Below are 20,526 nucleotides of genomic sequence, written 5' to 3' on the forward strand. Positions count from 1 at the left end.
CATCTGGAATACTGTGTGCAGTTCTGGTCACTGTACCTGAAAAAGGACATTGCAGAGCTGGAAAAGTACAAAAGAGGGCAGCCAAGATGACTGGGGGTTGGAGCACCTTTCCTGTGAGGAAAGACTGAAGACTTTTCAGTTTAGAAAAGAAATCACTAAAGGGGACATGATAGAGGTTTGCAAAATTATGCATGGGGTAGAGAGAGTGAACTTTTTCTCCCTCTTACTGGAACTATAACAGATCCAATGAAGCTGATGCACAGTAGATTCAGGAAGGAGAAAACAAAATACTTCTTTACTTCTGTGAAATTCGCTGCTAGAGGATGTACTTATGGCCACAGGCTTAGATAGCTGTAAAATGGTACTAGAGAGATTCATGGAGGATAGGTCCATCACTTACTAGCCATGGTGATTAAAGGGAACCTCCACATCCAAACTTCTGAATACCAGTGCCAAGAGGCCATATCGGACGAAGGCCTCGGTCTCCATGTCCTGTTTATTTATTACTTATTTATTTGATTTGATTTATACCCTGGCCTCCCCACAGATGGGCTCAGGGCGGCTAACAACATTCAAAAAGTACATTAAAAGTCAAAAAACCATAAAATCAATAATAATTTTTTAAAAGTCATTAAAATAGTCTAGGAGCAGGCTATTTAAACAAATATTGAGTATATGGGCATAGCAGATGGCCAAGGGCAGCTCCAGAAAAAGTGATGGTCTTAGATGGAAGAAAGAGGACACCTGCTGGCACTCAGCCAAAGACCTGGCAGAACATCTCTGTTTTACAGGCCCTGCGGAACTGTAACAGGTCCCACAGGGCCCAGATCTCCAGCAGGAGAGCATTCCACCAGGCCAGGGACAGGGAAGAAAAAGCCCTGGCCCTAGTTGAGGCCAGACGGATGTCCTTCGGGCCAGGGACCACCAGGAGTTGCTTGTCTGCAGAGCGCAACACCCTGCAGGGGATGTAATGGAAGAGGCGGTCCCACAGGTATGCAGGTTCCAGTCCATGAAGGGCTTTAAACACCAAGGCTACTCCACAGAACTCCACTGGGAGCCAGTGCAGCTGGCACAGCACAGGATGAATGTGCGTTCAGATTGGCGTTCCGGTAAGGACACATGCTGCTGCATTCTGGACCAGCTGTAACTTCCAGGTCAGGCCCAAGGGCAGCCCAGCATAGAGTGAGTTGCAGTAGTCTAGCCTGGAGGTGACCATTGCATGGATTACTGTGGCCAGGTCCCAGGGCGAAAGATAGGGCGCCAGTTGCCCGGCCTGTCAAAGATGAAAAAAGGCAGACCTGGCAACAGTTGTGACCTGGGCCTCCACTGAAAGTGTGGCATCCAAGGTCACACCCAGGCTCCTCACCGTCAGCGAAGGTTTCAATTGTACCCTGTTGAGGGCTGGAAGCCGGGTCCCCAACCCCATTGCCCCATGACCCAGACACAGAACCTCCATCTTCAGGGGATTCAATTTCAGGCGACTCTGATGTAATCATACCGTCACAACCTCAAGACCCTTGGCCAAGGAATCCAGAACAAGATCAGACTGGCCGTCCATCAGCAGATAGAGCGGAGTGTCATCCACATACTGGTGACAACCCAGCCCAAAGCTGTGGGCTAACCAGGCGAGGGGGCGCATATAGATGTTAAATAGCATCGGGGAAAGAATCGCCCCCTGAGGGACGCTGCATACCAAAGAATGGCAAGCGGACATCTGTTCCCCGAGTGCCACCCTCTGTCCCCGATTGCGAAGGAAGGAGTTCAGCCATTGCAGGGCTGTTCCACAAATCCCCACATCGGCAAGGCGGTGGGTCAGAAGATTATGATCAACCATGTCGAACACTGCTGTAAGATCTAAAAGTATCAGCAGTGCTGACCCGCCCCGGTCCAGGTGTCACCACAGATCATCTGTGAGGGTGACCAGAGCCGTCTGTACCATGGCCAGGCCTGAAGCTGGACTGGAATGGATCCAGGATAGAGGCATCATCCAGGTATACCTGCAGCTGTTCCGCTACTGCCCTCCCAATTACCTTACCCAGGAATGGAAGATTCGAAACTGGGCGGTAATTGGCTGGATCAACAGGATCCAGTGATGGTTTCTTTAATAAGGACCGCACCACTGCCTCCTTCAGTGAGTCTGGAAAAAAACCAGAACTCAGAGAAAGATTAATGATGTCAGCTAATGGTGCCCGAATCCCATTACCACCAGTTTTCACCAGCCATGATGGGCACGAGTCCAGTGGGCATGTGGTAGGTTTCACAGCACGCAGGACCCTGCCTACCTCCTCCTGGGAGAGTGGCCTGAATTGATCTAATATCAACCCTGAGGATGACCAAGGGGCCTCCAGTACACATACTGCATCAACCGTGGTGGACAGATCCAGGCAGAGTGACAAGATCTTATCCGCAAAATACTCTCCAAAAGCCTCACAGCTTATTACCGAATTTATATTTTTATTTGTCCCATGTGTGACGGACGTTAAAGACTGAATCACTCTGGAAAGTTGTGCTGGGTGAGAACTAGTGGACGCAATGGAAGCTGCCTAGTAGTCTCTCTTTGCAGCTTTCACTGCCATCTCATAGGCCTTCATAAACATCCTATAAGATGTTCTTGTCACTTTGTCATGGAGTCGCTGCCACACTCGCTCTAGCCATCTCAGCTCCCATTTAATTTGTCGTAGCTCATCAGTATACCAAGGAGCTACTCTAGTTCAGGGGCGGAGAGGGCAACGGGGAGCGATCTCATCGATAGCTTCAGAGAGACGGGCATTCCACTCCTCTATCAGCTCATCCAATGAGCCACCAGGGGGCATCGGATCCCGCAAAGCGTTCTGGAATTCAATTGGATCCATTTGACTCCACGGGCGAGCATAAATCAGCTTGTCGCCCAAGCAGGGGGGTGGGTCATGGTGCCCAGACAAGCCCTCAGGACAAGGTGGTCTGACCACAGCACTGCTATAGGTTCATCCAGATCCACTTGTATCCCCACCCCAAACATCAAATCCAGCATGTGTCCTGCTTGATGTGTGGGCATCAATACAAACTGAAAGAGTCCTAATGCTGCCATGGAGGCTATCAGGCCCATGGCCCATGAAGAGGTAGCATCATCGGCATGGACATCGAAGTCCTCCAAGACCAGAAGCCTGGGGTACTCCAAGGCCCAGCCAGCCACCGCCTCCAACAGCCAGGCACAGCATCTGCTGGTGTGCAGGGCGATCGGTACACCAGACAGATGGCTATACTCTTCTCGGCATCCCACACCAGGCCCACACAATCAATGCCGGCAATCTTTGGTATGGGGAGCAGCCTGATGGAGAAAGACTCTCAAATGAGCACCGCCACCCCACCCCACCCCCACTCTGGCCACTGTCCCTTGAATGGTGAAGGACCGAGAAACCTGGTGGGGGCCAGCTCTTTCAGGCTGACAGTTTCACCTTTCCGTACCCAGGTCTCGGTCACGCACACCAGGTCCACCTCTTCCATCACAAAATATTGCTGAAGGGTTGTGGTCTTGTTATTAATGGACCTGGAGTTGCACAGCAGCAGTGACGGGAGAGGGCATTGAGTCCTAGCCCCACTACCAGCATCCCTTGAGATGGGGCAAAGGTTGGAAAGAACCCGAGCATAACCATATCTCTGGCTCCTTCCCTTATAATACCTAGCCCCACCGCCATACCTCCCTCATCCCATAACCACTGGGATCCCCAACCTCGTATCACCCACCAATTCAAATGACTGCCGCCCTCGGCCACTAATCCCTAGAGGGCCACTGTTGTTGGCCCTCTAGAATAACTGGTGTCTAAGACAGGATGCTGGACCAGATGGACCACTAGTCTGATCCAGCAGGGCTGTACATGGGTTTTTGTATTGGTGTGTTCATGAAGTTTTAATGAATTTTATATTTATTGTTTTTAATGTTTAATTGTTTTTATCATTGTGATTGTACAGAGTTTTATTAAATTTTATATTGTTTTATACACCTCTGGTTCTTAGTTGCTTAGGAGATAGGCATATGGATATTGTAAATAGAATGAATGAATGAATGAATGAATGAATGAATGAATGAATGAAAGACTTCTGATTTTTCCCCCTACAGGGTGACATTTCTTTCATGGGTTTCTTTTTCATGTTTATGAAATGTGCTGGTCTTGGTTAACGCGCAGGCTACTCTAATAAAATACCCCTTTAGTTAAAGGACTTGCCTGTTCTAGAGAGCTCCTCTGAAACACAGTCATCCTTTGTAATCTGCTTTATGTAGGAAGAGAGTAAAGTCAAATTGCCAGTGATCTTACATTATGAATTCTATATTTTGTTAACATTAATTTTATCTGTTTGATGATCTGTTCTTCCAGATCTATGTAGATCCATTGGCAATATAGGTAAGGTTTGGAAGAAGACTGGTTTTAGGAAAAGAATGTTTTAAGTATGGCAGAATTTGTATAACCAGCAAAGTGCTTTAATATGCACATATGTAGTAGTTATCCAGCAATGATAACTGAAAATAACATCTCCCCAAATCTGTCACTTACCACTTACTTTAAAATTCCATTTTACCAGGAAAAATGCTGCTAACTTGCAAGGGGATGAAAAAAATTGTTGGGGGAGGGGGGAATCTACTTGAACATATGAAACTAGTACCATAATCTGATTCCAACCATTTGTCCATTTAAGACACTGTTCTCTATGTGGACTAGCAGCAGCTCTCTAGAAGTCTTTCCAGCTCTGCTACTTGAAAGCCTTTAACCAGAGATGCAGAGGACTGAACCTGGAACCTCTGCCTGCAAAACATGCACCTTGCCATTGAGCTGTGGCCAATGTAAGTGTGTTGTGTGAATTTTTATACCTCTGCATATAAATGGCTACCATTAAAGCTCCATAATCTCTAGCTGGATCTAATGGGCTAACACCAAGGATATATTTCTCAACATGCATTCCCAACTATCTTAATTATAACTGGATTACGTGTTATGTGTGGGATTAGAATATAATGCATCAAAAGCTGGCTTGTAAAGAAAGCCAAATGCCATATTCATGAGACAGGAGATTTTGCATTAATATTTGATGGCAGCTCTTTGCAAAGAGTCTCATTAGTATTCAAAGCCAAACAAGCAGACAAAGTCATTGAGAAGAAAGCTGAAAAAAGGAAGAAGAGTGCCAGAGACAGAAGAATGAGCAGAGAAGCAGCTTTTAAAAAGAAAATGAAGGCAATGGTTTCCTAGACACTGTTGAGCCTTAGATCTGACAATCTATCAAGCCCCTCTCCTTCCATTCATCTCTACAGTGATTACATCTGTCTAAAACAGGGTGCCTGAAAATACAGAGTGGGCAAACAAGCAGGCATACCATTGCCCCAAAACACACAGAAAACCTCTTATATTTCCAGGTACATGTGAGGACTCTTTTCAAATAAGGCCAGTGCATCTATTCGAGGCCTCACCTTCTTGATCCCATATTCAAATGCCTTCTGTGCCAGGCGTCCAGGCCCCTCGACAGTTTTCCCATCATCATTTGGGCCCCAGCTGGCACTATAGATATCCACATGATCTGGACTGAACCCAATGGAACTGGCTTCAATGGCATCGGTGACTATTCCATCTAGCATTCTTATGCCTTCATATTAGAGGGAGAGAGAGAGAGAGGGAGAGGCAGAAACCAGTTATTATTTTGGGATGGGTCAGTTACATAATAATACATCAGTTGTTAGCATGTAAATAAAAATGGCACTGTCCTCTATTCTGCCATGCAAGGGCCTGAAAATATAAGGCTTTCTCAGCTGCAGGGAGGAATATTCCATTATTTCTGTTGACATCTTCCTCCTTGCTTGGGAATTAGACCACTTGCTGTTGGCAGCCACTTCACTCAACAGAGTAGGAAGATGTGAAGTAGGCTGTCAAAATCAGATTGGAAAGTAACACGACGGATAGTTTCCAAACCAGCCAAGAAGGGGAAGCTGTTAACACAGAATTCAAATGCGACAGCAGCCAGCACAATTATCTGCTCCTCTGAGGCTGTCCCATTTTCATTATTTTAAAAAGTAATCCTCCTCTGCTAAACAACATGCCTGTTTTAGAAACCTCTAGATGTTTTAAAGTGGTAGGGTTTTTTATGTGCAAGGTGTGCTGTGTACAACATTAACATTAAGTGAAAGACTAACAATTTAATTGAAGGCTCCAAGATCATTTGGAAACTTGGCTGACATTGTTAGGAGAGCTACGTGGAAAGAAAATTGCTTTCACTTTACAGGCTAGATTATTTTCTTGACAAAACTGCAAGCCTGTCATCCCTGTATTCAAAATACAAACAACCACCCACAGCAATATTATATCCATGTCTCAAAGTGGATCAAGTCATGTTTAGCAGTTTAGAAAATATACTTTTTTTTGGTATTGCCAGACTGGATACTATTCTTTTATATTTCATAAAAGCATGTGCAAATATTTCTTATTTTTTAAAAAAAATACAAATTAATCTTTCCAGCAATTTTTCTAATTGAAAGCCAAAATCAAAATATTAGAAAAATACATTTTCAGTTAGGAAAGACAAAAGGAAGTACGTTTGTCCTGTAATCAGGGTGGAAGGGAGGGAAGTATGCATATATCCCACTGAAGTATTTGAGGGATTGCTTCAGAGCCAAGCTACAAGTGACTTTTTTCACGTGGACAGCACTTGATCATTTTTGCAAGTTTTCCTGGGAACTGAAGTCCCAGTTTCTTTCCCCTCTCTGTTAGAATCGCTGCCTGAAGAGCCAGAGAAAGCTGGCTGCTGCAGCAGCAGCTTTTGCAAATCGTTCCTCCAGCCACAAGCCTGCTCTCAACGATCGTTTGGGGGCGGGCAGCTGCTACTTTCTCCCTGGGCGTCCTGCTCCTGGGAAGCTGCTCTGGAGAAAGCTGCCGTGTCAGTGAAGCTCCAGCCACAGCGACAGCGGAAGAATCTGCTGCTGCTCTAACATGCCCTCATTCCAGGTTTTCTCCAGGAGCTCAGGAGCAAGGGATGGGTGGCTTTCTCCAGAGCAGCTCCCTGGGAGCAGGACGCCCAGGGAGAAAGTAGCAGCTGCCCGCCCCCAAACAATCGTTGAAAGCAGGCTTGTGGCTGGAGGAATGATTTGCAGCCAGCTTTCTCTGGCTCTTCAGGCAGCGATTCTAAAAGAGAGGGGAAGGACACTGGGTGTCACGGGCTGGGCCAGCCCAAGCAGGGTGATTCAAGTCCAAACCTTAATGGCAGAGTCTGAGGGGAGTTCCAAGAGCAAAAGCCAGGTCAAACTGGTGGTCAGAGCACGAGATAATGCTAGGAGTGAGTCCAGAGTCCAAGAGCAAGGTCAGGTACAATCCAAGGTCATTTACTGGTAGTGTCAGGCCCAAAAGCGGGCACGGGCACGGGCACGGGCACGGGCACGGGCACGGGCACGGGCACGGGCACGGGCACGGGCACGGGCACGGGCACGGGCACGGGCACGGGCACGGGCACGGGCACGGGCACGGGCACGGGCACGGGCACGGTTCACAGAACATGGAGTGGTTGCAGGCAATAGACACATTGCTTCCACGCCCGGCAGTTCCTCCAGACTGGCTCTTATAGCCAGGCGTGGTTTTCAGCCAGCTGCTAGGGCTCCATCCTGATGCTGCTCATTGTCACTCTCCAGCAGCTGGCGTTGGCTCAAGAGGTGAGCACTGTGCTGTCTCTCCTGCAGTTCCAGTCTCTGGCGCTGCCTGCGGCGTTCCTTGGGCGTGGGTGACCCTGGGGGGGTGGAGGCTCTTGGCTGCGCTGCACCTGTAGAAGTCCCTGGCTGAGCTTCCCCAGTGGTGTAGGAGCTAGAGGGTGCTGGTGCCTCAGCTGCTGGCTGTAAGCTCTGATCAGCCAGCAGCTGTTGCTCCTGATTGCTGGCTTCTGCTGAATCAGGGCTAGGGCTGGCTACACAGGGCTCCTCTTCTCCTGAGGAGTCCTGGCTGGCTACACGAGGCTCCTCTCCTCCAGAGGAGACCTCACTCTCAGACTGGGCCATGACACTGGGACTTCAGTTCCCAGGAAAACTTGCGAAAACGATCAAGTGTTCTACACGTGAAAAAAGTCACTTGTAGCTTGTCTCTCAGGGCCAAGCTACACATGACGAATGACACTTGAACGGCAAGTGGATTGAGTGGAGGGCAAGTGAACAGGGAGAAATACACTTGCTGTTCAAGTGTCATTCATCACTTGTAGCTTGGGCCTCAGTCTCTTCTTTTCAACATGGGAATATGTTTCCTTGCATCTCTGCAAAGGGTTCCGAGAACTGACTAGAGATACTGTGGCTAAACATCAGCTTATGGCGAAAAACAGTGAGGCTTAGCAGGGCAGGTGCCTATACCACAGAAGCTACTTTATCCACCCATACAAGGTTAGTGGCCAGGGAGGAGAATGATTGTCACTCAGTAGAAATCTGTTCCACTACCCAGCAGCCATGATGCTTAACTGGCATAAGATGCCTGTTCCTGAGCCCTTAAGGAATTAGCAGTGCTACTTCTCACAACTCACACTTTGCACTGAAATAAAGCCTTGTACAAGAATCCTGTGGAACAAAGTGTTTTCTCCAGCCACTAGGCTGGAGTTGTCAATGGCTGCGGAGGGTTCTATTCAGGGAGCAGTGCTAGCTCACAATGTTGGCAACATGGGACAGGGGTTGCCTTGCACTGGTACTAAGAACCCTGAATGTAATCCTGCCACTTGGCAATAGAGGATAGGCTGTGTTTGGTTGTGCAGTAAATCAACAACAAGACCACTTTATCATTCATGCAAATTCATGCCACATTCCTTTAACTAAGGCCATTTCCTCATTGCCTTATTTTTGCACTTTTATCACACCATTTCCAATCCCGCTTTCATGACACAGCATTCACATGCTGTCAAATGTCTTGACTTTTGTGGTTGCATTGTGCTTTCAGAAGTTCACGTGCTTCAGAAAAAGCGGTATAATGGGGGCGGATGAGCTCACGTCACAGCTGACGAAAGCACATCCACGTCCATTTTGGGTTCTTTAAAAACCCATATTCAGATTTGCGTTATATCACGGTTTCAGTATGTAAGCTTGGAACCTGCTCTGCCCAAAGGGAACCTGTGATTTTGCCCGCCAATTTCATTTAAATTGCCCGTCGAAGGATCCCCTTCCCTCTGCTCTCCTGCCGCTGGTTAGTTTGGCAGCTCTGTTTCTTGTCTCGCTCCCTCTACACTCAGCGTCCGAGGAAGCCAGACTTGCCCTGTAACTCCCTGTCACTGAGAGGTGGAGCTGTACAAAGCCTGCCTGCCCCAGCTGCTCCCTTCCAGCACGGTTTGCTTGCAATTCAACACAGGGAGGTGGGAGGATCGCCCACTTTTCTTTGTAGTAAACACTATTTTGAAACAGTGGCAGGCTGGAGGGGGGAAACCTTAAGTGAGCAGTTCTCCCCCCGCCCTTTGCTTTTGTTCAGGAGAAATCTGATGAATCAAGCTAATTAAAACCAAGCCGTGAATTAAGCATCCAATTTTTTTGTACTACAAATTGCAAGCTCTATGCTTGTCCCTCCCTTGGTCTGTTAAAATCACCAGACACATTGTTAAAAGGAAGGAAGGGTTGTGTATTTTGCCTCTAGCTGCAAGCTCTCTCCTTTCTGTTTCATTGCCCTCTGTTCCAGGATCTAAATTGCTTTAAACAGGAAATGAGATGGATTCCTTTTAAGTGGGAGATCGCAATCGTGCAATTAACATATTTTTTTAAAAAAAAAGGTTGGGGGGGGACTTTTGACAGGAGTCAAAAATTTTGCTGGATTCCAGTTTGTGGGCAGGAGCAACTGTTCTGAGGAAGCACCAGCTGAGAAAGGAGGGGAGGCTGAGGGGGTATTCCCTGGAGAAGCATTTTTAAGCATTCTCATGCATGCCAAAAATAGCACTAAATACACGTTTCAAAGCAGAAAAAGTGGGAAGTCTACTTTCTCGGAGAAAGCACAACAATAACGGGAGGATGACGGGATTTGTACAGATGGATTACGAGGATGTGTGTACTAATGTGAATAAAATGGCATAATAGTGATACTGTGCTGCTAAAATAAGACAGTGAGGAAACAGCCTAAATGCCATGTTTAAGGATCATAGGAATAAGCCCATCTTGTTAGCTACTTGATCCAGCAAACCATAAGCACAGGGTGGTGATATGAACCCTCTACTGAAATACATTAGAATGCAGCAAGTGGCTTAGGAAATGGTATTAGCTGCTTCAGCACACAGTTGTCATAAGCCTTGCAGGCAGCCACAATGCATAACAGAGATAGGAGGTCTGCTGAAAAGCCCTCTTGTCTTCTATTCATATTGCTCTGTTTAGGGTTGTCTCCTCAGTATAACCAATAGCACTTCAGAAACAGTTCCCTTGTTAGCCATGGACTGCATCTGGGAAAACCTTATTAGCTTAGCATACTGGCTAAGAGACTAAACTATGATCCACATATGGTTCAAATCTTGCCTCTGCCATAAACTCACTAGGTGGGTTTAAGCAACCCATTCTTCTTCAGTCCTCCTCTATCTTCAATATGGGGATAATCATACTCGTCTGTTTTACAGGGCTGTTGTAGGGATTATAGCAAGATCATCTAAATGAAGCACTTTGATTGTTTTAAGTGCCATATATGTGCTAAGTACTGTTAATAAAGATCAAAATATTGCTTGGTTTTCTTACCCCCGACTCTGGAATTGTATGCAACTCCAACTCCACATTTTAAGTTGTTGGCTTGCATGGCAATCTCTCCTGCACATCGTGTTCCATGTCTGCAACAAAATCACCATCCCCATACAGATCATCTACAAATATTATTATTTAATGATTATTCACTTGAACATATGTGATGGCACCTATAGGGATCATCAGCTCATAATACTTGCATAGTGCGCATTGACGTCATCACTCAACTCAAGTTTTTCAAAAGAATGACAAAAACACACCTTTAGAGAAAAGCTTGTAATTTACTTGATGTACAGGTTTTAAGTGATCACGTAAGCATATGAGTTTAAACGAACAACCTCCTCCTGATTTTTGTATGATTTCTTCTGTAGAGTAAGATATTTTCTGTGATATTTGCTGTTGTACTTGCCCTTCAGTTCACAAATGATGGACCTCTTATGAAAAAGCTGCCTTCGTATGCAATGGAACCATTGAATGCCTCTAGTCTGAATTCCATTTACATATTCATAAAGAATAGATGTGTATGCAGAGATAGCAGATTTTAAAGATAATGCCATTTGAAACTGAGGATAATGGTCTCTTATTGCCGCTACAGCTAAGCAGAGTGATGTAGTTTCAAAAGCCTGGAAACATTTATCCTTTGACAACATCCACTCAGATGATATTATTTCAGTTATAATAGCATCCACATAGTGTATTAAATATCATTTTGCTTGATAGGTGCTGGTGGACCGTAGCATAAGCTACTTATTTCATCATTGGGAACAGTGACATTCTAATTGGCCTGGAACAACTACTTGTTCTGGAATACACATTTGAAATGAGCCAATATTCTCCTTTCACTAGCCTTCTGAAGCTAACACAAAAAGCGCAGTCTTCAAAATAACTGTCATCATTTACAACATAACTGGATAGCTGTACTTCATTGGGCAGGTCACAGAAAGAACAGAGTTCACCTTCCAAGGAGAAGCAGGTTCATTGTGGACCCACAAAATGAACCACCTAAAGCAAATCTACATAATAGGTTTACAATGGTTTCATGGCTATATTCCACTTATATGGGAATTATGGTTCTCTCTGTGGGCTAAGAATCCTTAGAGGAAAATTCTCACAATCATCAGTTCAGAATTCTCAAGGATTATTGTCGAAGGCTTTCCCAGCCAGAGAACGATGGTTGTTGTGGGTTTTCCGGGCTGTATTGCCATGGTCTTGGCATTGTTGTTTCTGATGTTTCGCCAGCAGCTGTGGCTGGCATCTTCAGAGGTGTAGCACCAAAAGACAGAGATCTCTGACACTGAGAGATCTCTGTCTTTTGGTGCTACACCTCTGAAGATGCCAGCCACAGCTGCTGGCGAAACATCAGGAACTACAATGCCAAGACCACGGCAATACAGCCCGGAAAACCCACAACAACCATCTCAAGGATTACTTTGGAAATGTCAGTCACTGTGGTATAAAACTGATCAAAGTGTCTAATAGGACAGGACAAGGAGCACTACTGGTTTACACTGCACCCTGGAAATACTTCATAGTAGTAAATTCCCACATCCCAGAAGTGATGGGAGAATGGTGGGAGTGGGACCACCAGGCCCTTGACAGAGACTACTGAGGAAGAGACAATCCTCAGCATAGGAAGGGAGTACTGCAGAGGAGTCACAGGGAGTTTGGTCAAATAAAAAACCCTAAGTCAGTCAATAACAACTGCACCTTCTAGGTAGTAACATTTGGATTGGAGGCAATCCTTATTGAATCTGACACTGATAAAACCTGTACTGAGTAACAGGCCATATTGTTTCACAGAAGAGTGTACCCCAATGTGATATGAAATAGGTGCAAGTCACTTGCCAGTAGGTATAGTAGCAGCAGCCTACATAAAAAGATGGCCCTAGGCTTCTGGGTGGGGGCTGTGGACATGGATCCAGTTAGCCAGAGATGGTGAAGTTCTCTCTTCAGCTGGGGTGGTAGAGCTGGGTGCCTAGCTGACTTTATGCCTAGGGATGGGGCTGTGTTATCTGATGCCATACAGGAAAGAAGGGTTATAATGTTTATAGTATACCTATGACCAAAAAGTGATATTGTTTATTGGACAAACTTAAAATCAGAGAGTTAGAAGGGAATGAAAGGCCATCGGTCCATCTACTCTGCTTAACTTAGGATAATATACATACCTGCCCCATAGAGATTAATGAAAACAAACAAGACCAAACCGTGCCACAAGTAAAGAATAAGTGCACTGCCTTGCCTACTTATAGATCAGTAGCTCTATATAACTCAGACAAGAGTGGCAAGCCATATGCTATTCTACCAAATACTAGATAATGTAACTTGGAGAAAAAATCCTTCCATATTCCAAATACAACCATTGGTCAGATATTATCTATGAGCAAACTTAATCTATTGAGTCATCACAAGGAAGTTATTAAGAATGAAATGGGATAAGACATCAAAATAAAATAAGGAAAAAATGAAATACAGAACAGGAGAGCAGTGGAAATATGAGATCCTGTGAAGTATCAGTCAGCTCATCAGCTCTGTTCTGTAACTGGATATGTGTATGGGCTTCCTAGCATGACCAAACCGTTATTCTAAAATACATGTGCTGTTCACAAGTGACAGTGGATTCACATACATCCTATATGTACATGCACATATCTGTTTGAAAGAGAGCTAACATACATTCACTTTACAAATGAAACCAGGGACCAGTACCTGGATAAATGTGCAGTTTTAATTATGTGTTGAACTGTACATAGGGTTGCCAGGTCCCCCTGACCTAAAAACAGGGGGGGGTGCTTAGGAGCCAGGGAGGACTTACCTGCATGTGAATGCAAAGTATAAACATGCGCCCATGCTCTCAGCCAATGACATCATTTCTGGCACAATGCAGAAATGGCAGGTTGCACCTAGGCAGATTAAATAAAAATTGGCCCCAAACACAGCATCCTAGCCTGCCTCCCCACTGCTCACCTTGCTGGTGGGGGAAACAAAAGGGAATGAGGGGGAGGCAAGTCAGGACACTATGTTTGAGACCAAAGTTTATTGACTTGGCCCTGGTGTGACCCATCATTTCTGGAGCAGCATCTGGGGGCAGGGGATGCTCCGCCACTAGCAGGGGGGCTGGCAACCCTTTCAGTACATGCACTGAACATTACATGAGAGTTACTCAATGCACTTATAAAGAAAACAAACTACACTTTGCACACAGATTGTATGTGCTTTCATGGTGACTTGTGAACAGGGCCTCCGTTGGTGCCAGTTGCACCTGGCTGCATACTAAAGCAGTAATAAGAACAAACAAGCAGCTGTGCTGGATCAGGCCAAGGTAGTAGCCATCTCAACATTCTGTGGCACTGAATTCTACAAGTTAATTATTTGTTAAGTATGTGCTTTTGTCTCTTCTGACTCTGCTTTCAATTGTTTTCATTGGGTGCCCCCTGGGTGGAGTAGAGGAACTCCCAGTGTGGCATCCACGGGTGCCATGTTGCCCAGAAGTATTTCCTCTGGTACTCACTAAGATATTCAGAAAGTGTGCAGGACTTGTTACTGGCTGCCTTCACTCAAATGAACAGGTCTCCAGTGGCTGCAATAATGTTTATTTACATTATAATCACATTCTTAAGCTGGGGTCTGTGGAGCCCCTAGAGGTTGGTGGACAGATTTCAGGGGGTCCATGAACTTGGATGGGAAAAAATTTACATCCTTATTTTCAATAATCTAATTGAAATTATGTATTTTATTTCATGCATTTTAAAACATTCTGAGAAGGTGTCCATAGGCTTCACCAGACTGGCAAAGGAGTCCATGGCACAAGTTACTCCAACCTCTTAAACTTTTCAGTGTCTTTTTTCAACCTTTTCAGCTCCATAGTATCACTTTTGAAATATAGTGACTAGAACAGTACACAGTATTTAAAATGTAGTTGCATCATAGAATTATACAGGCCATTTTGTTTTCAGCTACTTTTCTAATAATCTCTAGCACAAAATTAACCTCTTACATCATTGCTGTACTTGGAGTCTCTTATTTAGCTATCCATCACAGTCCCAAGGATTTTTATTCCTGGTCAATGTTTTGCCAAATACTTTACCAAAATGGGGTTTTGGGAAATCAAAAAAGGTTCATTAAACAAACAGAAAACAATGCTTACACCCTCAAATCAGACACACACACCCCAAAAAAGAGGGGGGGGAGACAATGCTTACAGCCTAGCAGAGGATGGCACACAGCCCTTCCCTGAAATCAGCCCAGAGTTCTCTCTGATCCTGCTGAGGTTCTGGCTTTCTTGTGTAACCCTCTCTTCCTCCTGGTACCTCTGGCTGAAGTTCTTCTGAGTCTTATATAGAACAGGAGGTGTTCTTAATCAGCCCATTGCTAACAAAGGGTAACACATCATAGGCCCTCCCAGTGTTGGCTGATTAGATTTTTTGCCTGCCTCTGCTTCTTTGCCTATTAAAATCATACACTACCAACTTGAGAGAGGGGAAAACAAAATTGCTCCTTATGGCAATTGGGTGGGAGACAATGGAAGGGAATTGTGGCATACTACCTGACTCCTCACAACACTTCTGCGTTTCCACCACAGTCAGTCACCCTTGGTTCAGACACCACCATCATTTATGGAAAACAAAGATTTTTTTTGCTCTAATATGCATCTTTATACTTATATCTGACCTCATTCACCTAATTGTTACCCACTTTCTCAGTTTGTAGAGATCCTCTTGGAGCTCTTTACAATCTGATTTGGGGTTCACTATCCCAAATAATTTGGGGGCATTTGCAAGTTTGGCTGCTTAATTTCACCCTTAATTTCAGACCATAGATCTTGTTTAATAGAATGAGTCCCACTGTAGATCCCGGAGGGATTCCACTGTTTACTATCCTCTGTTTTGGAACTGTATATTTATTCTTATTCATTCAGTTTTGCTGAAATCTCTCTATCTTTCTTTAGCAATCCTTTCACCCCTTATCATCCAAAGGCTTCACTGTACCCCTAGCAAGCTTCCTGCCTTCAATGTATTTAAAGAAACTGCTGGAGGTTTTTTTAATAGTGTTCCTCGTATTCTCTTTCTGCCTGCCTCACTGTAACTTGTTTAGTCTGAGCCTTGCTCCCTCTGGTTTACATTGTTTGGGCAAGACTTCCACTTGTTTAAAGGAAACTTTCTTGCCTTTATGGCTTCCTTAACTTTGCTCATTAAACTACGCTTGCATCCGCCTAAGATTTGGTGTTATCTTTACTAGAGTGAGATATGTTTTCTATATGAACTTCAGTTATGGTAGATTTAAATAACTTCTGAGTATTCTGAAGGGATTTAACACTATGTACTTTCCCTTTCAACTTCCTTTTAATGAATTTAATCATTTTAAAGAATTTTCCTCTTCCAAAATCAAATGTAGTTATATTGGACTTTCTGGGCAAGTTCCTTTTTTCAGCACCATCCAGGTCTGAATCGAAGATCATTTCTCTTTCATTGGTATCACAACTGACATTTCCAAGGCACAGCCTTTTTATGGTATCTAGAAATTTTGTCTCATTGTCATAACCTGAAAACACATTTATTCAGTCAAAATGAAAGTTGCCCTTTACTACACAACTGCAAATGTAGATTTATGTGGCTCTGTGAATGATATTTGTATTTTGAGCAGTGCACACCATCACATGACCAGCTCAGAACAAAACTAGTTGCAATGCCAGTCCTCTCAGGCCATATTCTGGCATCTCAGACAGGGCATGCGAATGAACCAGGTAATAATATATATACAAAGGATGGAAAGGTCCACACTTTGCAGTTGAGAAATTCATGAGCTAAGTAAAAAAAAAATTCTGCTATTGCTTTAGCCCATGAAGACATCATTAAAGACCCAAAGCAATCCCAAGTGGGTCTGCTCAGAGGTAAGCCCAATTTTAGCCAATGGAGCTTACCAACATTCATTGGTGCTTTAGGAACATTCCTTGGTGCTGCAATCCCATTTAAAGATTCCAGCACGGGTGAATGTCCCTAAAGATCATCTAAGGATGATTTTAAAAACTTTCCAGACACAAAGTATTAATAACAGCAAGTAGTTACTCACTTGTTTTCATTTGTTGAATCATATCTGGGAAACGGATCATGATCATTGTCATTAAAATCATAACTGGCCTCAGGATCCTAAATTTAAAAGAAAATAAGAGAGTGGATTAAACACCTATTCTGAAACCCATAATCTAAGTTGCTGTGACAATGAGATAAATAAATTGCAGTAGGTACTGTCTAAATTTTTGTTATTGTTGAGATTTTTTTTAAACCCAGGAATATACTTTTCTAGAATAAATAAACCGTTTGTCTTAGAATACAGAAAACATGATGATGTTTTATAGATCTATGACATTTAAATTACTCCGAAGGCTTCAGGGCGGCATTCATAGGATTACATCATTTTTATCCTCACAATGGCCCGACAAGGCAGATTAAACTAACAGATAGTGAGAAGGCCTCAGCAAGCTTCTTGGCTGGAGGTTCCTACATCCGAGACCCAAGTACTGACCCCAATGCTAACTACTTGTTTTCTCCTTAGATGTTACACTCACGTAATTAGCATAAATGTCTGTGTGATTCCACTCCAAACCATCATCGAGCACAGTTAGGACAACTCCTTTGCCTGTGATTCCCTTTTGCCACACAGGAAGGACATGAAGATCCAGTTTTGGCAGAGATGGAGACATTCTTGTGTCTTGCTAGGAAAAATAAAATATAATAAGAAATGTACATATTCATACCATAATTATCAAGAAAGTCAAGTTGTTTCATGTACTCAGTGAGTAGGGCTAGGTGTAATTTCTTTATCATGTGCCTAGCTAGAAACTCAGCACAGATTTTACTGTATTGCCACTGAGTTAATTTTGGATCACATTGTGCTATAGAAAATGGAAGTTTCCAACCTAGGTGACTGTGCCAAGTTTTGCATGGATCCTGTCAGTTCATTGCTTTGGCTATATTAATGGTTTCTATCGTGCCATCAAATAAAAGCTGGGGATGGGTCATATCAACTATTGTTCCAACACAGCATTGCAAGCCATGATCCTACATCACATAAACTACACTCTAGTTTATCTTTGGATATTTATATGCAAGATGTGAGGTGTTTTCTCACAAGATGTAATTACTTCTGAAAATGTTAAGGGGAGCATGGCATGGAATTTATCCTGCAATTAGGAACAGATAAAATATTGAGGATGAACAAAGTGCAATGCGCAGACTTTGATTTAGCCTAAAAGGTCTGCAGGACTTTGCGCTCCTTCAGTTTCTGGAGATTAAACTGTAGCAATTCAGTATTTGATTTTTGCAAATTGAGACTCTTTCAGAGATACTCAGAGTATCTAGTGGGACCCAGTTAGTACCTTTAGAAATAAATTAGTGTGTTGGTTGCAAAAAATTAGCACTGAATCACAGTTCATTATTAGCTTTCTTCTCATTTATCAGATTGAGTCCAAAGAGCAACAGGTGTGGAATACAATGTGAGGGGCTTCTGGTTGGGCAGGGAGAGAATAAATGTAACTCCCACGTTATGGAGTGGAAGTCCTGTTGTCTTTTACAAGGGGCTCTTTAGATTCAAACCATCATCCTTTATTCGACAATACATCATCATCCTATACTTGTTTAAGTGAAATGTTTCTAGAAAAGGCTTAGTAATTACAAAAGCCAGCTGCTGAAATATTTCCCTGGACACCATCCTGCTAACAGGATTTTAAGTTCTTTTGATTTTAGCAAAAGAGTTGTACATGTGCTTAACAAAGTAGTCCTAAGTATGGTTACTCAGAGATCACTTGGATATTTCAATGGAACAAAGAAGTAAAAATTAGACCTATTTGCAAATTTCTTTAGTTGACTTAACGAGACGTAAAAGTACTTAATTTAGGGTTGATCATGTCCAAGGGGTTTTTTTTGCATTTTACTGCTTCATTCTAAGCATAGTTACTCACAATAAAGTCCTATCATTTTTAATGGGATGTACTTCCAGTTGTGTGTGCTGAGAATTGCAGCCTGTCAGCCGGATCCCTTCCAGCATATAAATTAGCCATGCTAAGGATGATTCTCAAGTAAGTATGCATAGAATGCAGCCTTGCAGTGCACTCCTCTGGTGAATTACTCCATTCTAAGCCCATCGAAGTAAATGGACTTAGATTGGAGCAACTGTGCATAAGATTGCACTGTTTATGTCTTCTGATACTAGCAGTTCAGATAACTGTTGTATGGTTTGTGATATCCAGGGAACTTTTCTTATTCTGAACCTAAGAATGTAAAAAGTGAGTGTTGCTAATCAATGCTATGGGAGAAAAGAAGTCTAGCATCTGTAAAACACTTCTCATCTCAAAACCTAGAAACAATTTTCAAAAACCCCTGCATATGACAGTCTTCAATTTATAACGTAGTAGCAGACGTCTAAAGAGAAGACATCAGGAGATGTTTACTATGTATGAACTGTTTGTGTTTCTGGGATTAGTTTTATTGGGCACATTCTAGTTCCTACAGTGATGTGAAGAAGGCAAGATAGAGGGGCCCTGGCCAAGATGCACTGCTAATTTTAGTACCCATGCCTTATTTTAGCTAAATAATGAAACTGATCTATTCTTTTTGCACAGTAATTTTTATTATTAGTTTTCCCACTGCTTTATTAATTTATTTATTAGTTTTAAAATAGAGAGTTGCTGTTTTAGTTGCTATTTCATTGTCACATTTATTGCCATTTTACTGCTGTGTTGATCCTTTTATTGATTTTTATGCTATTGGTTTTATTGTTTTTGCTATTTATTTTCCTTATTTATACTCTATCTTTCTCCTCAGGGGGTACCAAATATGGTTTACATCATTCTTCCCTCCTCAGTTTTATCATTACAACAACCCAGTGAGATAGGTTAGGTTGTGAGTGTGCGACTGGCCCAAGGTCACCCAACAAGCTTGCATGGCTGAATTGGGAATTGAACCTGGCTCTCCCATATTCTTACCCAGCCTCTGTACCTCACTGGGTAGTATCCAAAGTATTGCAAACGGGGTAAAGACTGTGAAACTGGACCTTCCCACCCCCATTGCAGCCAACTGAGTACCCTTAAATTTGGGGGGTGGGGAGCATCAAAGAACCTTCATGGTGTAAGTATGTGTGTGGGTGAAATGGGCATCTGCAGAGGGACAGAGAAATCAGCAAAAGCCTCCCCCTTTACCACCAAGTGAAGACCTGCTCTATCGGCTTAAGTGCTGTTATGCTGGTGGAATAGCACGTTGGCTTCAATCCAAGTTATTAGTTTGCATTTATTGTTTTTAATAGATGTTGTAAGCCACCCTGGGAATATTTTATTGAGAGTGCAGAGTATAAATATTTTAATAAACAACAACAAAAATACCTAGGTGGTTGCAATGCCCCTCATATTTATACAACCTTGAAAGAACACAACATAGCACAATTTCTCAGGATGTGTAATTTGGATCCTCTTTATATAAATGAAAAGTCTTACCAGATACCATTGTTTATTCCACATTGGATCATTGAAACGATTTTCAGCTGAATCTCTCAATACTGAACGTTTACTTCGTTTCTTTTCATACTGTTGTTCTACCCAAGACACCTGAAATATATTTACCGCATATAAAGATGGTTGACATTTTTCTGCTTAGTATACAACACTGTGTTTGACCCCTCCTCCAAGAATCTCAAAGTAGCATTTTTAGTTTCACAGTGTTTCTGTCTGCTAGGCTTGGCTGAGCAATAGTAAATTGTCCCAGGCTGCTACTGTGGTCTGTCTCATACATTTTTACAGGTACACAAAAAACATTGTGCTTATACTTAGGGTTCCCCATTCTGTTCCCCATTCTGCAGAG

At 43.4% G+C, this 20,526-nt stretch overlaps 1 protein-coding gene across 1 annotated transcript in view; it reads right to left on the minus strand.

Moving 5' to 3' along the window:
- PCSK1 (proprotein convertase subtilisin/kexin type 1) overlaps positions 1 to 20,526 on the minus strand; it is a 51,683-nt gene that overhangs the window by 25,310 nt on the left and 5,847 nt on the right. The window contains exons 3-7 of the mRNA XM_054986786.1: positions 20,163 to 20,273; positions 17,244 to 17,390; positions 16,748 to 16,824; positions 10,676 to 10,764; positions 5,438 to 5,610 (exon numbers count right to left, since the gene is read on the minus strand). Coding sequence (XP_054842761.1) covers positions 5,438 to 5,610; positions 10,676 to 10,764; positions 16,748 to 16,824; positions 17,244 to 17,390; positions 20,163 to 20,273 — 597 coding nt within the window. The remainder of the gene's footprint in view (positions 1 to 5,437; positions 5,611 to 10,675; positions 10,765 to 16,747; positions 16,825 to 17,243; positions 17,391 to 20,162; positions 20,274 to 20,526) is intronic.

Source organism: Eublepharis macularius, chromosome 8, assembly GCF_028583425.1.
Source record: "Eublepharis macularius isolate TG4126 chromosome 8, MPM_Emac_v1.0, whole genome shotgun sequence".
Taxonomy (NCBI): Eukaryota; Metazoa; Chordata; class Lepidosauria; order Squamata; family Eublepharidae; genus Eublepharis; species Eublepharis macularius.